The sequence below is a fragment of the Urocampus carinirostris genome, chromosome 6 (genome assembly GCF_059441175.1).
Source record: "Urocampus carinirostris isolate Australia breed hairy pipefish chromosome 6, RoL_Ucar_1.0, whole genome shotgun sequence".
Lineage (NCBI taxonomy): Eukaryota > Metazoa > Chordata > Actinopteri > Syngnathiformes > Syngnathidae > Urocampus > Urocampus carinirostris.
The window spans coordinates 4,059,089-4,079,298 of NC_142354.1; the positions used below are offsets into that span (position 1 = coordinate 4,059,089).

General features: G+C 39.2%; 1 protein-coding gene across 1 annotated transcript; it reads right to left on the bottom strand.

Annotated features, from left to right (window-relative positions):
• Positions 1 to 6,958: 6,958 nt before the first annotated feature.
• tacc3 (transforming, acidic coiled-coil containing protein 3) lies at positions 6,959 to 20,067 on the bottom strand. Its single transcript, XM_088337517.1, has 17 exons — positions 19,964 to 20,067; positions 17,226 to 17,388; positions 17,002 to 17,129; positions 16,877 to 16,923; positions 14,877 to 15,819; positions 14,750 to 14,792; positions 14,412 to 14,526; positions 14,271 to 14,329; positions 14,002 to 14,132; positions 12,143 to 12,185; positions 11,847 to 11,972; positions 9,295 to 9,341; positions 9,181 to 9,224; positions 8,553 to 8,713; positions 8,367 to 8,473; positions 8,175 to 8,295; positions 6,959 to 7,146 (listed from the first exon to the last, which is right to left on the bottom strand). Exons 2-17 carry the CDS (start codon positions 17,385 to 17,387, stop codon positions 7,084 to 7,086), a joined length of 2,340 nt encoding a protein of 779 aa, XP_088193643.1. The 5' UTR covers position 17,388; positions 19,964 to 20,067; the 3' UTR covers positions 6,959 to 7,083.
• Positions 20,068 to 20,210: the final 143 nt, after the last annotated feature.

A 20,210-nucleotide genomic window follows, 5' to 3' on the forward strand; every position in this document is an offset into this window, starting at 1 on the left:
TCAGTCTGATTTTTGGGGACATCTGTCCAACACCTTGTCTGCCAACAAGAAACCCTCTTTTACCACACCTGCTTCAGAACATCCAAGCTGGAATAGAGTTGAATGCCCTAGGACAAAGGTCTTTTTCAAGTGCTGAGCCACTTTTTGTTGTCAATTAGCACAAAGGGCACAAAGTTGATATGCATTTCTAAAATAGCCACTTAGCTAAGTGGCTTGCTAAAAATATACCTTGATAGTTAGAAAGTTACACGGGTAATAAATCTGAAAGGGAGCTAGATAGCAAGCTTAAGTAAAATGCCAATTAGATAACCAGATGTCTAGAAAGGCCGAAATTTAGCTACATAAAATGCAAAAAAATGTAAAAAGCTAGATAGCTTGCTAAAAAGGGTAGGAAGGTAGCTAGCTAAAAAAGCTGCACATTTTTGCTCAATTGCTTTATGAATCCCATTAATTGGAATTTAGTTGTATTTCTTGTGAAAAAAATAAATAAAAGCAGACTAAATGTAATACATGAACAGATTCTCATTCTGTTGTCTTAATTGTTTTTGTCCATAAAGCCTATAAACTGAAATGTATTTGAATTTCTAAATTAACATATTATATTGGGGCGGCAGCAGCTCAGGAGGTAAAGCGCTCGTCTTGGGAGAAAGAAGTCGCATGTTCGACACCTGGCCACGAGATGTGTCAAAGTGTCCTTGGGCAAGACACTGAATCCATAATGCCCCCAATGAGCAGGTTGTTGCATGGCTGATGCTGCTATTGGTTAGTTACTGTGTAAAAGGGAAAAGTATAAAGCGCTTTGGGAGGTCTTCATTGACTGTAAAAGTGCTATATAAAGAACATTTACATTATTTAAGTCAGTCATCATATGAAAAAATACATTTTACCAAAAAATAATAATGCCACAGCACCGGTGAGCTATTTCAAAACGGGTCCACAGGCACCTCAACTGACCTTAGAAAGCACACTGGTGTCCGTGGGCACCATGTTGGAGACCCCTGCCCTAGGATCCAAAAAGCAGACCTCACCCAAGGCTCTACAAAACTTTGGTCAACTTAGCCTCATGTTAAGCAAACACCACAGCAATCTTTTTTTGACTTCTGCAACGTGAAAGTGACTATTCACAAGGTAAAAAAAAGTTGTCATAAATGAGTGGCCGTCAAGATCATTCGATGCCTTCCTGTTTGTCTTTGATGGCCACCCTGAAGCGTTCCTCAAGCAAGGAGAGCTCGCTGATCAGGTCAGTGATGGCGTTGTTGAAGGCTTCCTGATAAGAAAAAAAGACAGAAATCATCAATAAAAGACCACCACCCACTGCCAACTCATTGCATGTTTCCACCACAGTTGGGAATAACTCGCCACAAATAAAACTGTCATGCAATTTAAAGCTGGATTCAAATGAATGGTTCCTGGAAGCAATTACTTTTCTCAGTTATTAATAGATTATCAGGACCAATACAATTTGAAAAATGCTGTGATTGTGATTGAGAGAGAGCATAATCCACCTCGAAGAAATCCAGCTTCTACTTCCGAGTTCATGTGTAAACATTCTTTACTGTAGTGTATCTAAAGCGCACTAAAAACGTTTTTTTTTTAGTTTTTTTTTTTTTTTGCTTTATTTTTTTCTTCTTTTTCTCTCCTTTTTTGTCTCTTTTTTTCCCGTAGCTTTTTTATCCTTTCTACCTGCTTTTTCTTCTTTCATTATTTCATTGTCTTTTTTCCAAGCGTTTTACTTATTTTTTTATTCCTTTACTCTTTTTTTTTTTATTTTAGACTTCCCTCACCACTATACCTCGCAGGTTTGCGAACGTACCCAAAGTAAATTACCGTATTTTCCGCACTATAAGGCGCACCTAAAAGTCTTAATTTTTTTCAAAAGCTGACCATGCGCCTTATAACACAGCGCGCCTTATATATGGCTCAATATTAAATTCGCAAGGTCTCGCAACTTACTCAACAGCCGCCGACTCGATTTTACCCCGAACGTGGAGTAGTCCGCGGTGTATGCTGGGATTTATATACCGGCGTTTCATTGGCTAACCAATGTGTCAATCATCATTTGAATCGATCACTATTGGCTGAAGTTATTCGGAGCCTCGGATTGGCTAGATGGCCAAAACAAACCCTGCAATCGGCCGAGTTTAGCAATGGCATAGCAAGCTTGCTAAAGTACACCATAAAGAAACATGTTTCATTAGTCTGTATTTGTAAATATTCTACTCTCCTGGATTTACTTCACTCACGGTTGTAAGAAGACCATGATTGCGTATCATTATTGAACGTGAGAACTTGGGTGAGTTATGCGGCTTTATATTTTCCCGGTATCTTGTTTTAGAAATATCTTGATGTTGCTGTGATGAGTTGAGTGAGTTAAACTCAATTCCAAGTGTTTATTGTCATATGCACAGTAAAGTTGTGAGCGAAAAAGAAAATAGAAACATAGAAATGTTTGGCATTTCTTGAATCCCAAGACTTCAACCTTCCGAATGATATTTGAAATGACGCATTTAAGTGACATCGTACGGACACCGCATCCGCACATGTCTACGACACGTATTTGCTTCTTTGCAAGCTTTGGGAATGTTAAGGGGGTAATCAGTTTGACTGAATCATCTGACTGTTTTGTCGACGTTCCCATTGTAGCGCCTTATAATCCGGTGCGCCTTATCTATGGAAGATATAGGACCAAAATCTATTTTTTGGGGGTGCGCCCTATAACCCGGTGCGCCCTATAGTGCGGAAAATACGGTAAATGTTTTCTTGAACTGTTTGGAGAATATGGATGGTTTTGGTCTCTTTTGAAAGGTAAAACTAAAGTTTTTTTTCTAACCTAAAAAAACAAGACTGCAAGTGCTACCAACATTGAGTAATCGGAGTTGGAACACACAGAAATCGAAGGTTTTTTCTCTCTCCTGATTTTTTTTTAAATTCTTTGCAATTAAATGAATGCAAGTGAGTGTAGCATGGACATCTTAAGCTGGGAAACAGGTGGGTCAATAGCTTGAAGCTTTACCTGGTACCTTGCTGTATCTTAGTCATGTCAGGAGGCTCCTCTTGCGACTTGTAACTAAAGAAACCAGTACTATTAGTTATATGTTGGTAGCAAACCCATACGCAACAAAAACGACCTGAAGAGGGACAGATGCAGCCAGGCTGTATTTGCCCAAGACACACCACAAGAGTTGGTGCTTCGACAACCCAGGCAGTTAAAGGATCCCAGAACCGCAAATACTATACAACCTTACTTTTGACTCGCACTGTGTATCAGAAAGAGGGCCCACACAAACACTTCAAAGCTATTGTACATAAACAAGATATGTCATTAAGCCGGATACGTTTGTTATTTTAGCTGAATTGAGCCTTAAGTCAGTTACATGAAAGCAGGTTTCATTTAGTTTGGACCAGTAACTATAATAACAATAATAATAATAATAATACAATGTAAGCGCTAATCAGGACACCCAATGTAGCTGTACATATGAGTAGGACACAACAATAAAGGAAGAGTAAAACAAGCAAGTAATAAATAGCATATAAAACATTAGATTTAAAAGGTGTGGCGTGTGAGACATATGGTCAAAAATATGCAAGTCTGAAGAGGCGAGTTTTGAGGGATTTGAAGGTGGACAGGGTCGCAGAATTTTTTCGGTCTGGGTAATGAGTTCCAGAGCTGTGGGGCAGACAGCTGAAAGCTCTGCTCCCCATGGGGCTGAGGCAGGCAGGGTGTATAGTGAGATGGTGTGATGAAGATGATCTATGGTGATTTCAATCAATTTGAATAAGCAAAAATGCATGATCATATAAACATGCGTGTTTATTTTATTTACTGCAAGTGGGGAAACAAAAACGAAGATGAATGCTGAACGAATTGTTTTCTTTAGTTAATAAAATACTTTTTTGTGCAGAAATTATCTTTGTCATTATTCGTCCTATTCAGTCTTGCCGTGTTGTGTTTGTAAGGTTTATTATCACTTAATGGGGAAATTGCAATCATTAATGAAGGGAGCCATAAAGTTAGAACTGCTTTGTCTAAAAGACAGCACCTTCAAGTTGAAAAACACTTCATAAAACGTGTTAGGGTTAGACTGAAAGAAATAGAAATAACAACATTGATTTGAATACTAAGCAAACACACATGTACTATTCCTAAGACTTAAAAAGTGGTCGGCGGCGCCCTCTGTTGGCTGCGGCTGCATCGGCTCGCTACAACGGGTCAGGTGCAATCGACATTTCGTTCTGTGTACATTGTTACACAGAATGACAATACAAGGAAATTATTATTATTATTATTATTATAAGAATGTTATTTTCCCCCAAAATCATAGGTTGAGAAATTTTTATATCTTTTACATAGAGGTGGCCGCCATGTTTGTCTGGCGTCTTGCCATTGAAAACCTGTGCCACAGAGCTCACCGTAGCAGTATTAGACAACAGTGCCATCTAGTTGTCAAATATTACAAACCGGGGCTTTAACTGTGTTAACCATTTTACACAATTTAAGTTATATTGACACAATCAATAGTATACTATTGAAGCGTTGAATTAACACCGGTAAACTAAGTAAACCCATCAACACAATCAACCAGTACCAGTGTACCATTTAAGTGTTCAATTAACACTGGTTAACAAATTAGCACGATCAACCAAAACCATTGTACAGTATACCCTTATAGCCAGAAAAGTGTTATATTTGACCACTGGATGGCACTATATTGTTTACTGCGAGTGAAGGCCAATGCACAACGTAGTGGCTGAATGCCAGACAAACATGGCGGCGAACAAAGTGTGGATTCAACACGATAAAAAAATACATATTTCTCATCTCATCGGCTGCGCCGCTTATCCTCAGTAGGGTCGCGGGGGTGCTGGAGCCCATCCCAGCAATCATCGGGCAGTGGGCATGGGACACCCTTGAACTGGTTCTCGATTTGTGAAAATTAACATTTGTATAACATTGTATTGTTGCCAAGTATTCAGTGTTTTTTTTCTACTACCTACTGTTTATTTCTAAAGTACTTGAAAATGTTGTGGCACAACAGCTGAATGATTTTATATCTGAGAACAATCTTTTTGAATCCATGCAATCATGTTTCAGGGCTAACTACTCTACTGAGACAGCCCTGCTTAAAGTGACCAATGATCTTCTACTGGCAATGGACTCCGGCGCTTCATCACTCTTGCTGCTGCTGGACTTCAGTGCTGCCTTTGACCCTGTGGACCATAATATCTTACTAGAACGGGTGGAAAAATGGATTGGTCTCTCAGGAACCGTCCTCTTATGGTTCAGATCCTACCTCTCAGATAGGACGCACAGTGTTAAATATGGTGAAATGACATCTGAGCCCTTTAGTGTTACATGTGGTGTTCTGCAAGGTTCAGTACTTGCCCCCCTTCTTTTCAGCATTTCATCTCATCTCATCTTATTAGCTGCACCGCTTATCCTCAGTAGGGTTGCGAGGGTGCTGGAGCCCATTCCAGCAATCATCTGGCAGTGGGCAGGGGACACCCTGAACTGGTTGCCAGCCAATCACAGGGCACACAGGGACAGACAACTCACTCGCTCGTTCACACCTAGGGACAATTTGGACCGGCCAATTCACCTGAAATGCATGTTTTTGGAATGTGGGAGGAAACCCACGCAAGCACGGGGAGAACATACAAACTCCGCACAGGAAGTCTGGAGCTGGATTTGAACCCACGCAGGAGGTTCCCATGACTTGAACTGTGCCGCACATGCGCTAACCATGCCCCTTTCAGCATTTACATGCGTCCATTAGGTGATATTATTCACAAGTATAATATCAGTTCCCATTGCTACGCAGATGACACTCAACTATATCTTCCGATAGAGGAATCTGCCACACTCAACTGTGGAAATTGGGAGGCCTGCCTCACTGATAAAAGAATGGATGTCTCTCAACTTCTTGCGCCTTACCTCCGAAAAGACCGAAATGTTAGTTATTGGTCCATCTAAATGCTGTGACTTGTTCTCAAAAATGGCTTTGAACATTGACAAATGTAATATCACCTAGTGTGACTCAGTGAAAAATGTGTCATATATGACCCCAATCTGTCCTTTCAAACACCCTAGAACAGCTTTTTTCCATCTTCGGAACATTGCTAAAATTCACCCTATGCTGTCCCAGTCCGACGCGGAGATTATAATTCATGCGTTTGTTACCTTCCATCTCGATTACTGTAATGCACTACTCGCCGTGCTCCCAAAGTCCAAAATCAAGAGCCTTCAGCTGGTACAAAATGCTGCAGCGAGGCTTTTAAATAAGACAAGAAAGTTTGATCACATTACACTGATTTTAGCTAACCTGCATTGGCTCCCTGTTAGCTTAAGATGTGATTTTAAGGTTCTGTTGGTAGTATACAAAATCATGCATGGACTTGTTCGCTCTTTTCTCTCAGATTTAATTTCCCCCTATGTTCCGGTCTGGAGCCTTTGCTCTGAAAATGCTGGTCTACTAGTGATCCCAAGAGCCAAGAAGAGATTTGAGGTTCGAGAGTGTTCTCCATTCTGGCCCCGGTGCTATGCAATGCTCGGTGTGCGAGTGTAAATGCGAAGCACACTGTAAAGCGCTTTGGGAGGTCTTTAGATATGTAGCAAAGATAACATGTCACAAATGCGGTACCTCTTGCTAAATTAGTGGGTCTGAAGCACTTAGCCACGGGCCTCGTACTTATGCTCTTATGATGTTTCCCAGCGTGTGGTCTTCCTTATTGAGCGTAAAGAGACACGAGTTGGGCACTTTTAAAATAAATTGTGCAGTTTTGTCGGACTCAAGAGTCTCGCTTTGTAGCACCGTTTCAGGTGCACTAAGAAATATATAGAGACATTTCATTGTCAAACAGTGTCCCTTTGATGTTAAACCGAGTGGAAGAAATCTCCATCTTCTTGAAGGGAGGTGTTTGCAGAATTTTCCAGGATTTCCAAAATTCAGACACTTGGTAAAATGTAATCCTTTTATTAGTTACCATTTTTACAGTATTGTCAAAACATCAAAAGCAGATCATAACAGACAAACGGTGAAAAGAGACTATAACAAGTGAATATGTACAAGAAGTCAAAGGAATTTAGCCTTTTTGCACGGTGATGAGCTCGTCACAGAGTTTGGTCAGCTCGTCATTCTCCTTCACCTGAAAAATCCAATAAAGTCTGAGTCGGCAAGATGGAAAAACTGTCTTTTGTAAAAGTGTGACAGGCCTGTAGGTTGCGGACGTGAATGCTTTAAGATTTATAACAATGCAATCGCTGTGTAGTCGAAACTATTGTCTTTGCAAAATTAGACAAAAACATGCAATGAAACTGCTTCTTTACATTTTAGACTCAAAGATTCACTGCCATTGACAAATTTAACATTGCAAAAAAAGTTTTTATGCCATCAGCAATTTAAGTATTCTTACTTCATCATATTTGGAATGCAAATACTCAGGAGCAAAATTTATCATTTTAGGAAATGTTTTTACATAAGTCACATCAACCATGTTGCTAAAATCAGAAACATATGCTATGCCATATCAGTCCATTCTGCTTATTCTAATGATTAACTTATTTTTCAAAAAAAAAAAAAAAAAAAAAAAAAAAAAAACAACAACAACTTACCTCCGGTGGGGTAAAAAGTTTGTTCATTGTGGCAGGTCAAAGTTTAACATAAAAATAGGTTAACAATTTTTAATTTATTAAGGAAAAAAGTCTTGTAAAATACATTTGTGCTCATTTTTAGTACGTTTTTCTTTGCGGTACAATTTATTTGAGAAAAAGGGTTCTAATTATATTATAAACTACAGATATCAAACACCCGACATTTTTATAATAATATTTTACATCTCTGAATTATAATGGTAAGCTTCCAAAAGACTCCCAGCTCTAAAGCTCAGGCACACTTATAAAGGCAATTCATTCACTAGTACGGCCCCTGTGAGAATGTTCTTTTTCAACTATGTGGCTCCTGAGCTAAAATGAGCCCGACACTCTGGTTGTTAACCGATTTAAAGCCGTTAGGGTTTTATTCAAAAACACGATGTCTGCAAACAATCTTAACCCATTTCTCTCCAAACGTGTGAGCATCGTCCGAGAAAGGTTGCAAAGGACATTTAAAATCATAATAATTTTAATACTTCTATTGATTTTAACTTTGGATTTAAAACCATCTCACAACATTTACCTTCTGTTCCAAGCTGGTTTCCAGCGACCTGACCTTAAGCTGTTCACGCCGCAGCTGAACTTGCAGCGCAGCAACCTCCGCCTTGTTCTTCGAGTAAACGTCAGCAATTTCTTTGTTGGCCCTAGCAGAGATGAAAGCATTTATTAGAAAGGGTGATGCACGTTTATTCAGAGAGTCATTTTTTTCTATTACCGGCTGAGTTTCTCCTCAGCGTGAGCTTTGAGGGTCTGGTAGCGCTGCTCTTCCTCTTTGATCCTCACCAGGTAGTTCTGAGCACAAGATTTCAGGGTCTCTTCATTCTGTGGGGGAGACGCAAACTATCAAACACTATATCAGATCATCCTCGTTTTTAACGTTGATCCAGGGAGCGCTTTGGACCTTTTTGTAACCCTCCAAGATTTCTTTGTATTTTTCAAGTCTTCTCAGAAGATTTGCCATCGACTGTTCCATAGAGTTGAGGTCGGTGGCAAGCTGTTCCTTCTCCAGAAAAGCCGCATCCAATTTGGCCTTGGAAACGGCACTCTCCTTCTCTTGGTCCGCTAAGGAAACACCAAACAGATGCATCTTAAGCGCTGTGCACAAAGTGCAGTTTTCAGCTGCACTCCAAGGTGTCTAGGTCAGTGTACCGCAAGACCTTATCTAGTTTGCCTCAGGAAATTGTTCACTTGGATCTTGCCATTGTTTAGCATCTGCTTCCTTCCAGTGATCAGCAGAGTAACTAGCATTCATCCACGTCAGTAGGTGGCAGCAATTGAACATGTTTTTAATCCTGTTCCTCAAAACCAGGATGTGAGATCAAGCTGGGATGTTTAATATCTATAATTTTGCCCATTTTAATATTTAGTAAGCACATTAGTATATATCATTTTTAACACTTATCAGGCCCTAACCCCCAAAAACCCTAAAGTGCCCTGTGCTGATGTTGCAAGTGGGGGGCGCCAGGTGTACACTGGGCTTTAGCTACAACAGTTGAGGAGGATATGTAATAGATTTTTTTTTTACTCACCCATTATTTTTTCTGTGATTAGCTCGAATTCTGCAATTATTTTCCTGAAACAAGTTCGGTTAATGAATATTTAATAAAAAATAAACTGATGTCACAAGAATATGTTTCTCCTACCTCATCTCTTGATCGTCTTTTTTTAACTGGTTTTCCCTTTCCTTGGCCTATAGAGAAAAAAAAAAAAAGATTTACAATTTAATACACTAACTACTTTATTGTTGCTACATAATACACAAAAAGCTTTCCTTTCGCTTCCCCATTTCGTCATCTTAAGGAACCTCAAATAGTAGAAAAATCTTTAATCACTTTTGGGCGAATAAATTTTACTCGTTCAGTGCCAAAGCCCCATTTTCACATCATCCATCCATCTATCTACCCTGGTCATATCCCCCAAGAGGGGTGACCGACAAAGACAAACACATACAAAAACAAAGAAAATAAAAACAGCTGGGCCCGACAGCTTTCACTGGTTTACCCCTGACACATCATGCAGGTGCCCTGCTCATCCGTTACAACACGTCTAAACATCCCACTAACCTTTTACCACATCCTAGTTTTTTTAATCTAACCGATGCAGATTTCTGATTATTTTCCTGGTAAAACTGGAGCATATTTGTTTTACATCTTGGAAAATTGGTTCAAAATATGTACCTGTGCGGTTAAAAATATTTTCTGCAAGGAATGACTTAACAGGATGCCAATTTAGAGAAAAGGCACCCCTGGCTATTTCACGAGGCAGTCATTGCCGTTTCACTCAGCAGACTGAATTTCACATTTTTTCTCACTGATAAACACATGCATCGTGTAATAAAGACAGCACGCCCCACACGCCATCACAGGGAATGGTTAGGGAGGACGTGACTGGGTCCACGCGCAACTGTGATAGACTGGTGTATGCTGTCAGTCAAACAGCGGGGCAAGGGCACAAAGCAATGAGTTCACCAAAAACAAACTGGGAAGCACGGTGAAAGCTAGTAGAGTCAGCGGCTCGTAACATTAAAATTAATATCTGACTGAATAGTGCAAAGTAATTGCAATCACCCACAGGTGCTCCGTGGATTGTTATCGGGTCCAGGAAGTGAGAGCCAGCGTCGGGAGAGGCAATAGCGAGGCTGCAGGTCTGGCCTACCACTACAGCTGGGATAACAACTTTAAGTTACCCCTGAAGAGGTTGTATCTCACCGCCAGATTCATTAACCATTAAACGGAGGAACTGGAGCTACGATTCGTGTGAAACCACTACAGGTTGGGATAGTTGTATTGAATCATTGCAGAGACCTGACTGAAGGAGAGGGTACCCAAAACTAGCATGCAGCTATCCAGACGCTTTCTAAACAACTTTTATTCTGAAAAGAAGCCCTCCAAATTTTTAGATAATGCCAATAAAACAATTATTCAACTGCAAATATGTGTTCTGCTTTTTAGGTCAGTCATATACTTTCAGTTCAGAAAGGAAGTCATCTTGAGGCAAGTTTGACCCTCGGAAACTCGTATGAACTTGTGATGCTACTTCTTTGATTTTCACTTTTCGCGGAGGGTTCTGGCCACCATTGACCGAGAGATTACTGTATACACAAGTCAAAAATATTGCTCAGACTTTGATGGTTGAACTGGAAAGTAATTTGCGACAGCCCAACAGGTTTGTATATAAAAATTATACCATTTTTAAAATTAAAGGCTTTTGGTATAGAATTTCAGCACAATTTGAGTTCTATTAATATAATGACATTCAAACGGCCATTTTTAAGTGGCATTCACCTCATTAATAGTGTGTTCAGCCAGTTATGCCAAACCAGTGTTTTCGGTTTCCATAAAAACGGTCAAAAAATGTAAAACTTAGAAATTTTGAACTTCAAGACAAAATGGAGACTCTCCACTCCACACTTGAATACTATTTATTATTTGGCCCCATTTTGAAAAAAATAAATTAAAAAAAATACGATAATTAATTTGTTATTAATGAGCCATTTCCCTTCAGGTAGACAATTTAGGAGCACCAATCTAGAACTAACATTCAAAACCAGATCCAACCCTAAAACAATCATCACCCTCAAACACTTATGCTTTGATATATGCAATAATGACAAGGGATGATTCAGTTCCTTATGCATTTAAAAAAATAATAATTAAAATTACCCTCAACTTATTTTAAACCATGTATTTTATCTTGTGCCATCTGAATGGTTTTTATTAATTTTGTTGTGTTGTCATTGTGACATTCACATATTAACAAAGTTGAAGCCCATCTATGTCGAGTTGAAGCACCCTCTGGCGCTCAAGTCATCAGTTCACAGTTAACTTAACTGGCTAGTTTGTCAGAGCATTATTTCGTGTGGTGCGTCTTGACAAGTACATTAGTATCACTCCCGATAGCTATAGACATCTTCTAGCACACTTTTCCCCTTCCCTCATGTAAGTTTTAGATCAGGGGATGGTGTAATAATAGTCTGCAATAATCCGGTCTGTGCAGCCCTTTGAGGCTTGAGAGTAAGGGCTATACAAATAAACAAGACTACGTCATAAAGACCCATACTAGTAAATCATCCCATTTTACATTTCACTATAAATTATTGTGTGTGTCCTACAGCGTATTGCTCAAAATTGTAGTTCATAGATTCCTCTAGGTCAATGTTACTTTTCCACTAAAAAAGGGGCCAAGCAGGTTTCACCTCAGCCTGGATTTTGTCAATGGCTGCATCCATATCTTTCTGACTGTACTTGAGCACGTCGACGATATCCTCTGTGCTTGCAGGCTGCGAGAAAGCTGGGACGGGCCTCTCGAGTATTTGGGGAGGCTGAAAAAAAATAAAAAATAATAAGTATGCTGTATGTTTAAACGTCGGTTCGTTTGTATTTAAATCAACAGAAAGGGGGAGTGCAGTGTAACTCTGTCAACTGTCAGCGTTACACCAGCTTTGAAATTCATTGTTTACTGTTGTGTTGCACATTGCTTGCAGTCACTTACAGGAGCGGTGGTCGAAATTTCAGGCGCTTGTCGAGTTTCAAACCTGGGACAGAAAAAGGTGAAAATTCTCATACCAAACAAAAAATGATATACCGTATTTTCTGCACCCGTTATACACTTTTTTTTATATATGAAGACACTGGACTGTAAGAGAATCAAAACTACAGGTGGAGCTACTGGAAGTATACATTAGTGCAATGATTGATCAGTCGCTGACCAAAACAGCCAAACCAGGCCATAAAACGATCAGGGCCACTAGTGCTACAGCTGGCATACAAAAAGCAATTAGTTTTATCTCATTATCACATCAGGATTTGCCTTTATATTTTTTAAGACAGCTTTGTTTTCTACATTAACTGGAACTGTGATTAAAAATGGTGTGATAATGAGATAAAATCTCATGCTTCATATACAAGGTGCACTATAAGGCACATGGAACTAAACTTACAGCGATTGCTAGAGTCCACTCAATGTATTAGTGCAATGATGGATCAGGCAAAAAAAACCAAAAACATAGGAAAAGCCGTTTCCCTCGTCATGCTTTTTGGTATTTACAACTTTGAGGACAGCGTTCTGTTGTCTCCATGCTCTAAAATTTGTTACTGGGACTGCGAGTAAACAATGCAGGGATCAGAATGGAGATTTTCATTTTCAGCTGAAATAACCAGGGTCCAGGGGCCGCAGGCCCCGGCCAGGTCCAGGGCGGAGCCCGGTGGGGGGCGAAGCCCCCTGAAGCCAACAGCAATTATCTTATTTGCTATGTGAAAATTGCACTAGAATGAATTAAAGCCAACAAAACAGAAACCATGTGTTTTTTTCAGTTTTAAGATGTTTAAAACAATTGGGGGATTACAATGTTACAACCATCACCATTGTTGTTGTGTTTTGATGATGAAGATGGACCTTGTATTTAGCTACTAATCAACAATATATATGAAAATATATACATTAATAACCATTCATCATTAATTTGAAAATAGAATGCACAAACTGAACATGCTTAAAGAAAATACATGTCAGTCTGTGACAGTCTTCTCCAGCCATGACCACTTAAATTTATTCTTGATTCCTTTATCAATCTCGGAGACAAAAGCCTCGTCTTCTTTTCTTAGTATTTTCATATTTACTTTTTCAAACACTCATTTCACCGTTTGAAAAGACCGGAAGGAGCGCCATGTTTGAGAAAGCCAATGCTCTGAACAAAAGCTCCGCTGATTGGTTATCAGCGAACCTATCGACCAATGGTAGGAGTCGATCGATCCGTTGTGTGTTATAGATCTAATGCGTTGCGCTTCTTTTTGCCGATTTTTCTCGCGATCTCTAACTGCTAACTTGGGGTGATGAAACAGTCACGTATCATACCTCACCCCCCCCCCAAAATATTTTCTCATCGAATTTAGATGATTTACGGGAATGACCTTTGGGGTTCAAAAACAGCGGAAAATTCTGATCCCTGACAATGTGATGATGAGATAACAATGAAAGCCTTTTCGTATGACATCTGTACCACTGGTGATCAAGTGGGCAGGATTTGGCACTCTCACTGTGCCAAAGTGGCTTTGATTTCCTTTTGCAGACAATGTTTTGAGCTTTTCATTAGCTATGTTTTTCAATTGATTAATCATTGCACGAATACTGTAAGAATAAAAACAGTATTCATTTCCAATTTTATCCACCGTCTTCTCTGGTTTATAAAAAGGCACACTTTCAAATTCATGGCCAATTTGTGGTTTTTAGATGCACTTTAGTTTGAAAAATAAAGTGCATCAACTCATTCATACCGTTTATTTACAATTATTACAATTATTTTGTAAAAAAAAAAAAAAAAAAAAAAAAAAAAAAAAAAAAAAATTTCATACCGTGAAGCGATGGCAGTAGGGCGAGGGGCTGGCAGTGAAACTCCAGGACCTCCGTGCTTTTTCGGGCTTTCCCTCAGGAGGGGGTCAAATTTCAGGTACAAAGATTGTTTGCGCAGTGCAGACTCCTTGAACTTGTTTTGCAAGAAAAGTAAATACTGTGAATAACTAAATAAACTTAAAAAAAAAATTTGAAAATAAAAAGATTATGCAGGATTGTTGGACTGTTAGAGGAGAGGAAAAAAAAAAAAAAAAAAAAAAAAAAGACTTACATTGCCTGAGCCAAACTGTTCGAGGTAATCGAATTGTCCGTCAAAGTGATTGGCAATGACTGGGAGAGGCAAAATAAAAGAATGAACATTCCTGAAACAAAAACGTCCGACTTGACTCGAGTGACTGAAGGTTGAACTTACATTCTGCTCCAGACACAAACACTTCAGGTGACAAAGAGCTCTGTGCCTCTTTTTCAGGTTTCTCAGTTTTGGGCTGAGCGTCTTGAAGGTCGCTACAAGCAGTCTCCTCAGTTTCCTGTCAAGTTAAAGAAGAAAAAAAAAAAAAAAAAAAAAAAAAGTATAATTACATTTTTCAAAAGTTCCTTGTTGTTATTAGCATTCAGAAAGAGTTATCATTTTAACACGTTTACAAGATTATAACACACATTTTATAAAAAAAAGTGACCAATGTAATTATTTTTGATTTGGAGTGACTTGGCGAACACTGCTAGCAAAACACAACAATGTTTTTATTTTACCTGCTTTTGTGGTACTTCAGTGTTAACTTCAACCTCATCGGCTCTATAAACATGAAAAAAAAAATTAGTATAATTAAGTCAACTACAAAAAAAAAAAAAAAAAAAAAAAAGTCTGAGTTTTGTGTACTGAATTGGTGTCTCTTGTGTAGCGCTGGGTGGAGGACTGCTCTTTGGAGAGTTGATTTTAGACTTTGTGCAAAAGGGGTCATCCAACTTGTCAAAGTCAAAAACGTCTTTTTTAGGGGCAATCACATCTTTGGCGTCACAGGCCGCCAACTCGTCCACTGGCGCTTTGACATCAGGTGAAAATGGCCCCTTTTTGGATTCGGGTACGGGAGGACTGCTGATCAACTTTTTGGGCGGTGATTTCTGAATAACCTCGTCATTTTCAAAGTTGAACTTGTTCAGACTTTTGTTGTCAGGCGAGGCTTCAGAAGGGGGCTTTGAATCGGCCCCTTGAAAACAAAATGAAGTAGGTGTCCCGAGGTCAGGGAGCGGCACGTCAGTCTCAACAGACGCTCCTTGGTGCGCACTCTCTTCCGCGGGTTCCTCTGTGGGTGCCTTTCGATCTGGCGCCTCCCTTGACATGACCGGGGAATTTGGGATTTCTGATCCTCCGGTTTTGAAAGGATCCACTGAGTCAAGGTTATCAAAATCAAATTTGTAGAACCCTTTTCCAGGAAAAGGTGCATCTTCATCAAAACCATCAGAAGGTTTGTGGTCATCATCTATAGGGGGTGCTTCCCCAGGTGTGGCTTCCTCTGCAGCTGGAACATTCACCACGGTGACCCCGCTACTGTTTGCTGAGCAGACTTCCGCAGAGACGTTAATGAGGGAGCTCTCGGTGGAGCGGGTGAAGGGAAGAGTCTCGTCCAGTGCCGAATCAGACTGATCCTGGCACTTGGTGTCAGGCTCTTTGGGAGAAGGGATGTCAACAGGAAGACTTGTGGGGGACAGAATCATTTTGTTGGAGATTTGGAAAGGGTTCATGCTTTCCAGGTTGTCAAAGTCCATCTGATAATCTCCTTTGCTTTGGATTGGCATGTCATCGTCGGGATAAGATGCTACATCTGTGGCCATAAAAAAAAAAAAAAAAAGCAGATATGATATGAGTCAACAAAATAAAAAGCCTTCAAATGTCACAATCATGCACATCACAAATACAAATATCAAATCAAGAAATCAGTTTTCAATCTAAAAGTGGGGTGCATCGTTTGAGCCCTTATGCTTTATTTTCCACCGCGCCCATCTGCTTTTAGCAAAACTGTTCGGGGCGGAATACATTAGGTAAGAGGAGTTGGGGCGGGAGAGTGCTGGGGAGATATAATCTCATCTATCTGGTGAATTGGGGCAGGGCAATGAAATTGATTCATTTGAACCCTTTAAATTGAGGCTTGTTTTTTTTTTTTTTTAATAAAATTATTAAAAAAAGTTATATTTCCTAATGTCCGAAAAAGTAAAAACATAGCCATACCTTGTTTAATTAAAAAAAAAAAAAACTGTTTATATTGCACTTGTTTTTTATAAAAACTGTAGAAAGTGAAAATGCAAAGTAATGCTGGAACTAGAGGCAAGATCTTGAGCCTAGCCCGAACCAAGCCCAAATTTCTGGCATAAAATGTTAATCATTAAGTCAGGCCGGGCTTCTACTTTTAAAAATCTAATTGCCCCATTAAGAAATACGCAAATTCACTGGTGGCACAGGTAGGTACATTTTTTAGGAGCAAAATAAAAACATTTGCTACCACTGGAGAGTTTTGTATAATATTCCCAACATGTGAAATCAGCAGACAATTCCTATCCTGGTTTAGAGGTCAAGAATCTGAACAAAACCACTCATTGTTGGATTTGTTGACAAGTCGTTTTATATATTACGAGAGAAAATAGGGCCACTTGCACGTTATGCGGGTCGTCCAGGCAGTTTGTAAACTACAGCCTGTTGATAAACATTTGTATGATTGTTCCCATTAAAACCAGTACAACAGTTTGCTAAAAAAATAGGAATATACGTAGCTGTGTCACACTTGAAATAAAAGAAATGAATTGAAAGAGGTAAAATGCAAGTTCCTACAAGGAGTAGTAAAAAAGATTGACTAAACAGTGGGGGTGTGGGGCACGGAAGACTACCTTGTGTAGGACCATCGGGTCGTTTAGGTGTATCTTGCAACAAGAGGCTGAAAAAAGAAAGAAAAGATTCATGTTTAAAACGAATCTACACTTCAGACGTTTTGTACCGAAGTGCCTGTACATACTTTTTCAAGTCCAGACTCAAAGACTCCAACGCTTTTGTGCACTCATCCACACTTGTCATTTTCTCCAACTTGGAGGGAGAAACAATCCGTTTGGTCACTGGGTCTCTTCGAGGAGTCTGGAAACAAACCTAAATACAAAACAAGGTTCAGTGACAGGTAGTAACCAAAGCAAGCCAAAAATGGTAGGGAGGGGAAAAAATAAAAATAATATTACAATAAAGTACCTTAATGCCCTTTGTCACAGTCTTGATCGGGAGATTCTCAGTCTGACGCAGGATGGACGGCCTTCCAGTCAGCTGCTGTATCTCGAGAATGTCATCGTTGCTGTGAGTTTTTCCTCTGGGGCAGACGCCTCGATTTTCATCGTTCACCTCAGCAGAGCTCATACTGTGGACATAGCAGAAACACTTATCCATAACTCACTCAAAAACACAGCAAGGGGAGGGTCATTGATCAAGCTGCTGCAGATTGATAACATGACCAAAAAAAGAAGTGTTCACTGGTAACACACTGCAGGTTTTACAAAAAGGACACAAGTAGGGCAGACTTATCTTGATAGCTGATTTAGCTGTTCACTATGTTATCAACTAAGCACTATTCCAGATCAACTTTATTAATTTTGAAATGAACAATGTAATTTGACCACTAGATGTCACTGTCGTGTAGTGCAACTGAAACCAAGTGGTACAAAGCACAATGAACACAAACTACGGAGGATTCCGTGACAAAAGTGCACACATTTTCTTACCCAGCCTTTCACAGGGTTTTTGGAGTATCCTTAGCGGCAACATGGCAGACAATCATGACTTGTAAAATAAATACTCGTAGGTTGAGACATTTGTATATATATTTTTTTTCAATGTGCAGTTCTGGTTTAAAGTATAGAGGGCTCCGCACTATGTGCTAAAAATAGTAACACGGCTTCGTGCCGCCATCTTGGAAGTCTGTCGATTACAAGCGGTGATAGCAAGAGGAGCAAATATTTACTCAGTTTGTCTATTTATTTACTCAACTAGCTTCGTTTGTGTACGGATTTTGTCCATCAACACTATGGAAAACTACGAGCGGTACGCTGCGAAGTTGCATTTTATTGGAAAATTGGATCCCTACAAAATTAAAAACAAGGACTGGAAGTCTGATCCCGATTTGTTGCTGTGTGTGACTTACATAGAACTTGTTAACTATCCAGGGATCAGAATGGAGATTTTCATTTTCAGCTGAAATAGCCAGGGTCCAGGAATAAAGCAGGGCGGAGCCCCTCCCGACATGTTTGTTTGATACATGTGTATGGTGAAGTAGTTATTTAATAATGTTATCCACTGAGAGAGAAGAAATATCTCATCAAAGTAGATGAAATGCACATTTACTATGTATTCTTGGTATATACTTGTTCAACATCTAGATCTTTTAAGAATATTTTTTCAGAAATGTTACTCAAGAAGCAACACCTACAGTATTTAACCTAGCCATACTTGAATGGTGTCGACAGATGTACATGAAGTACACATGTCCCATAACCTTTTTAAAATTTATTTCTACATCATAAATAATTCAATTTACCTGTCAGAAAGTGGTCAGAACAAACAAGAACACAGTCAAGCTTTGGCAAATTCGACCGGTTGATAGCTGCCAGCCACATTCGCCGTTCCCTTTTCTCCTGAGCTTCAATCCCCTGATCGGAATAAAAAATTCGGAATTCTAAAGAAGCCCTTCCCACCCTTTTCCCCTCGGCTACAACAGCCAACAATAACGCACGTATTCGGCATTACAATGTAGAATCTAACTGGTTCGCTGAACAATAACAATGAAGTGAAAAGCTTTGTGGACTTCCAAAATGGCCGCCAGCAATGCATTGTGGGTAATCTTAGGACCTCGAAGCACTCTATACAGTGGGACCTCGCTACTTCGCAGTTCCACGTTCGCGGGTTCAGAGATTCGCGGGTCTAAAAATAATAATTAAATTAAAAAAAATTAAAAATTAAAGCATTTTTGAGGGGGCGTCGTATCACTTTTCGCGGGTGGTTTTGGTCCTCATTGACTGCAATAACTGAGGGATTACTGTAGTTGCTTATTCAATCAATACACATTTTTTCAAAAATTTAAGAAAGCACTAGAAATCGTTAATACACAACACCCCTTTAAATAATTTAAAAATGACAAAATACCTTAAATAACAAGAAATGTATTTAAAATGAGAAACATTATCTGACAACAAAACCCCATTTACCGGTATTCACTTCGAATACTTTCTCTTTTTACCACTAGAAGGTGCTAAATCTTACACGATATCCATTTGAGTCCTTTAATCTCAGTTTTTATTTCAATTTGACTTTGGAGAATACAAATTAGTTTTATGTTTGACCACAAAAAAGGGAAAACAATGTAATTTGTCTACAGGAATTAGATTACCGGTGTATGCTTAACACGAAATAAATCAATATAATTATTTAAAAAAAAATCACCAATTCAAGTGGGATAACAAACAAATTGAATTTTTTGGACACATATTAAATAGACCAATTTATGGCCACGTATTTTATTTCAAGTCAACATTAAATATTTAAACGGGAAGGGGTAAGTAACGTTCCGTGTTGCCGGTTGAGAAGTTTGAGTTAGGAGAAGATTAAGAAGGCTTAATCGATTTTTAGACATAGCACGTGACTCCGTAGAGGTTAACTGCATTCACATAATCACAAATATTAATCTCATCTCATTAGCTACACCGCTTATCCTAACAAATATTAATACATTCTATAAAAACTTCAGGTGATCATCAGTTAAGAACAAAGCATGTATCCATTTCGTTGTAGTTAAACCAAGTTACGTATACAGGCTAAGGGAAACAAGCGTACAGTTGCATTCATGTGGAACATCCGTGTTTCATTAAATCAACAAATCCCATTATAATGTTTAACGATGACGAAATGGTTGCAAAAACCGCTAAAAATGTCCCTTCACACACCTTAAGACGTCCGATAAAAGCAAGCGCCGAAATGTAAAATAAATTGGTACAACTTGACAGGCTCGCCTTCAGATGAAAACAGTTGAGAATTAGCAAAATGATTTGGATTTATATCTCTTTAAACAGACCAATAGGATCCTCGGAAACTTTTGAATAAGCCAATCACGTAAAACCCGGAAATGACACAGGGATTACTTTGATAAATTAGCAACAATGTATTTTTTCCGAAATCACAGTACGGGTAAAT

What these genes read in the sequence shown, in the direction of transcription:
- tacc3 (XM_088337517.1), bottom strand. Translation starts at nt 17,387, where the DNA reads ATGAGCTCTGCTGAGGTGAACGATGAAAATCGAGGCGTCTGCCCCAGA. An exon ending in CCTACTGCCATCGCTTCACG is followed by an intron (nt 12,186 to 14,001) that starts GTATGAAATTTT and finishes TTTCTGTCCCAG; the next exon opens with GTTTGAAACTCGACAAGCGC. An exon ending in TCTTGGAGGGTTACAAAAAG is followed by an intron (nt 8,474 to 8,552) that starts GTCCAAAGCGCT and finishes TCTCCCCCACAG; the next exon opens with AATGAAGAGACCCTGAAATC.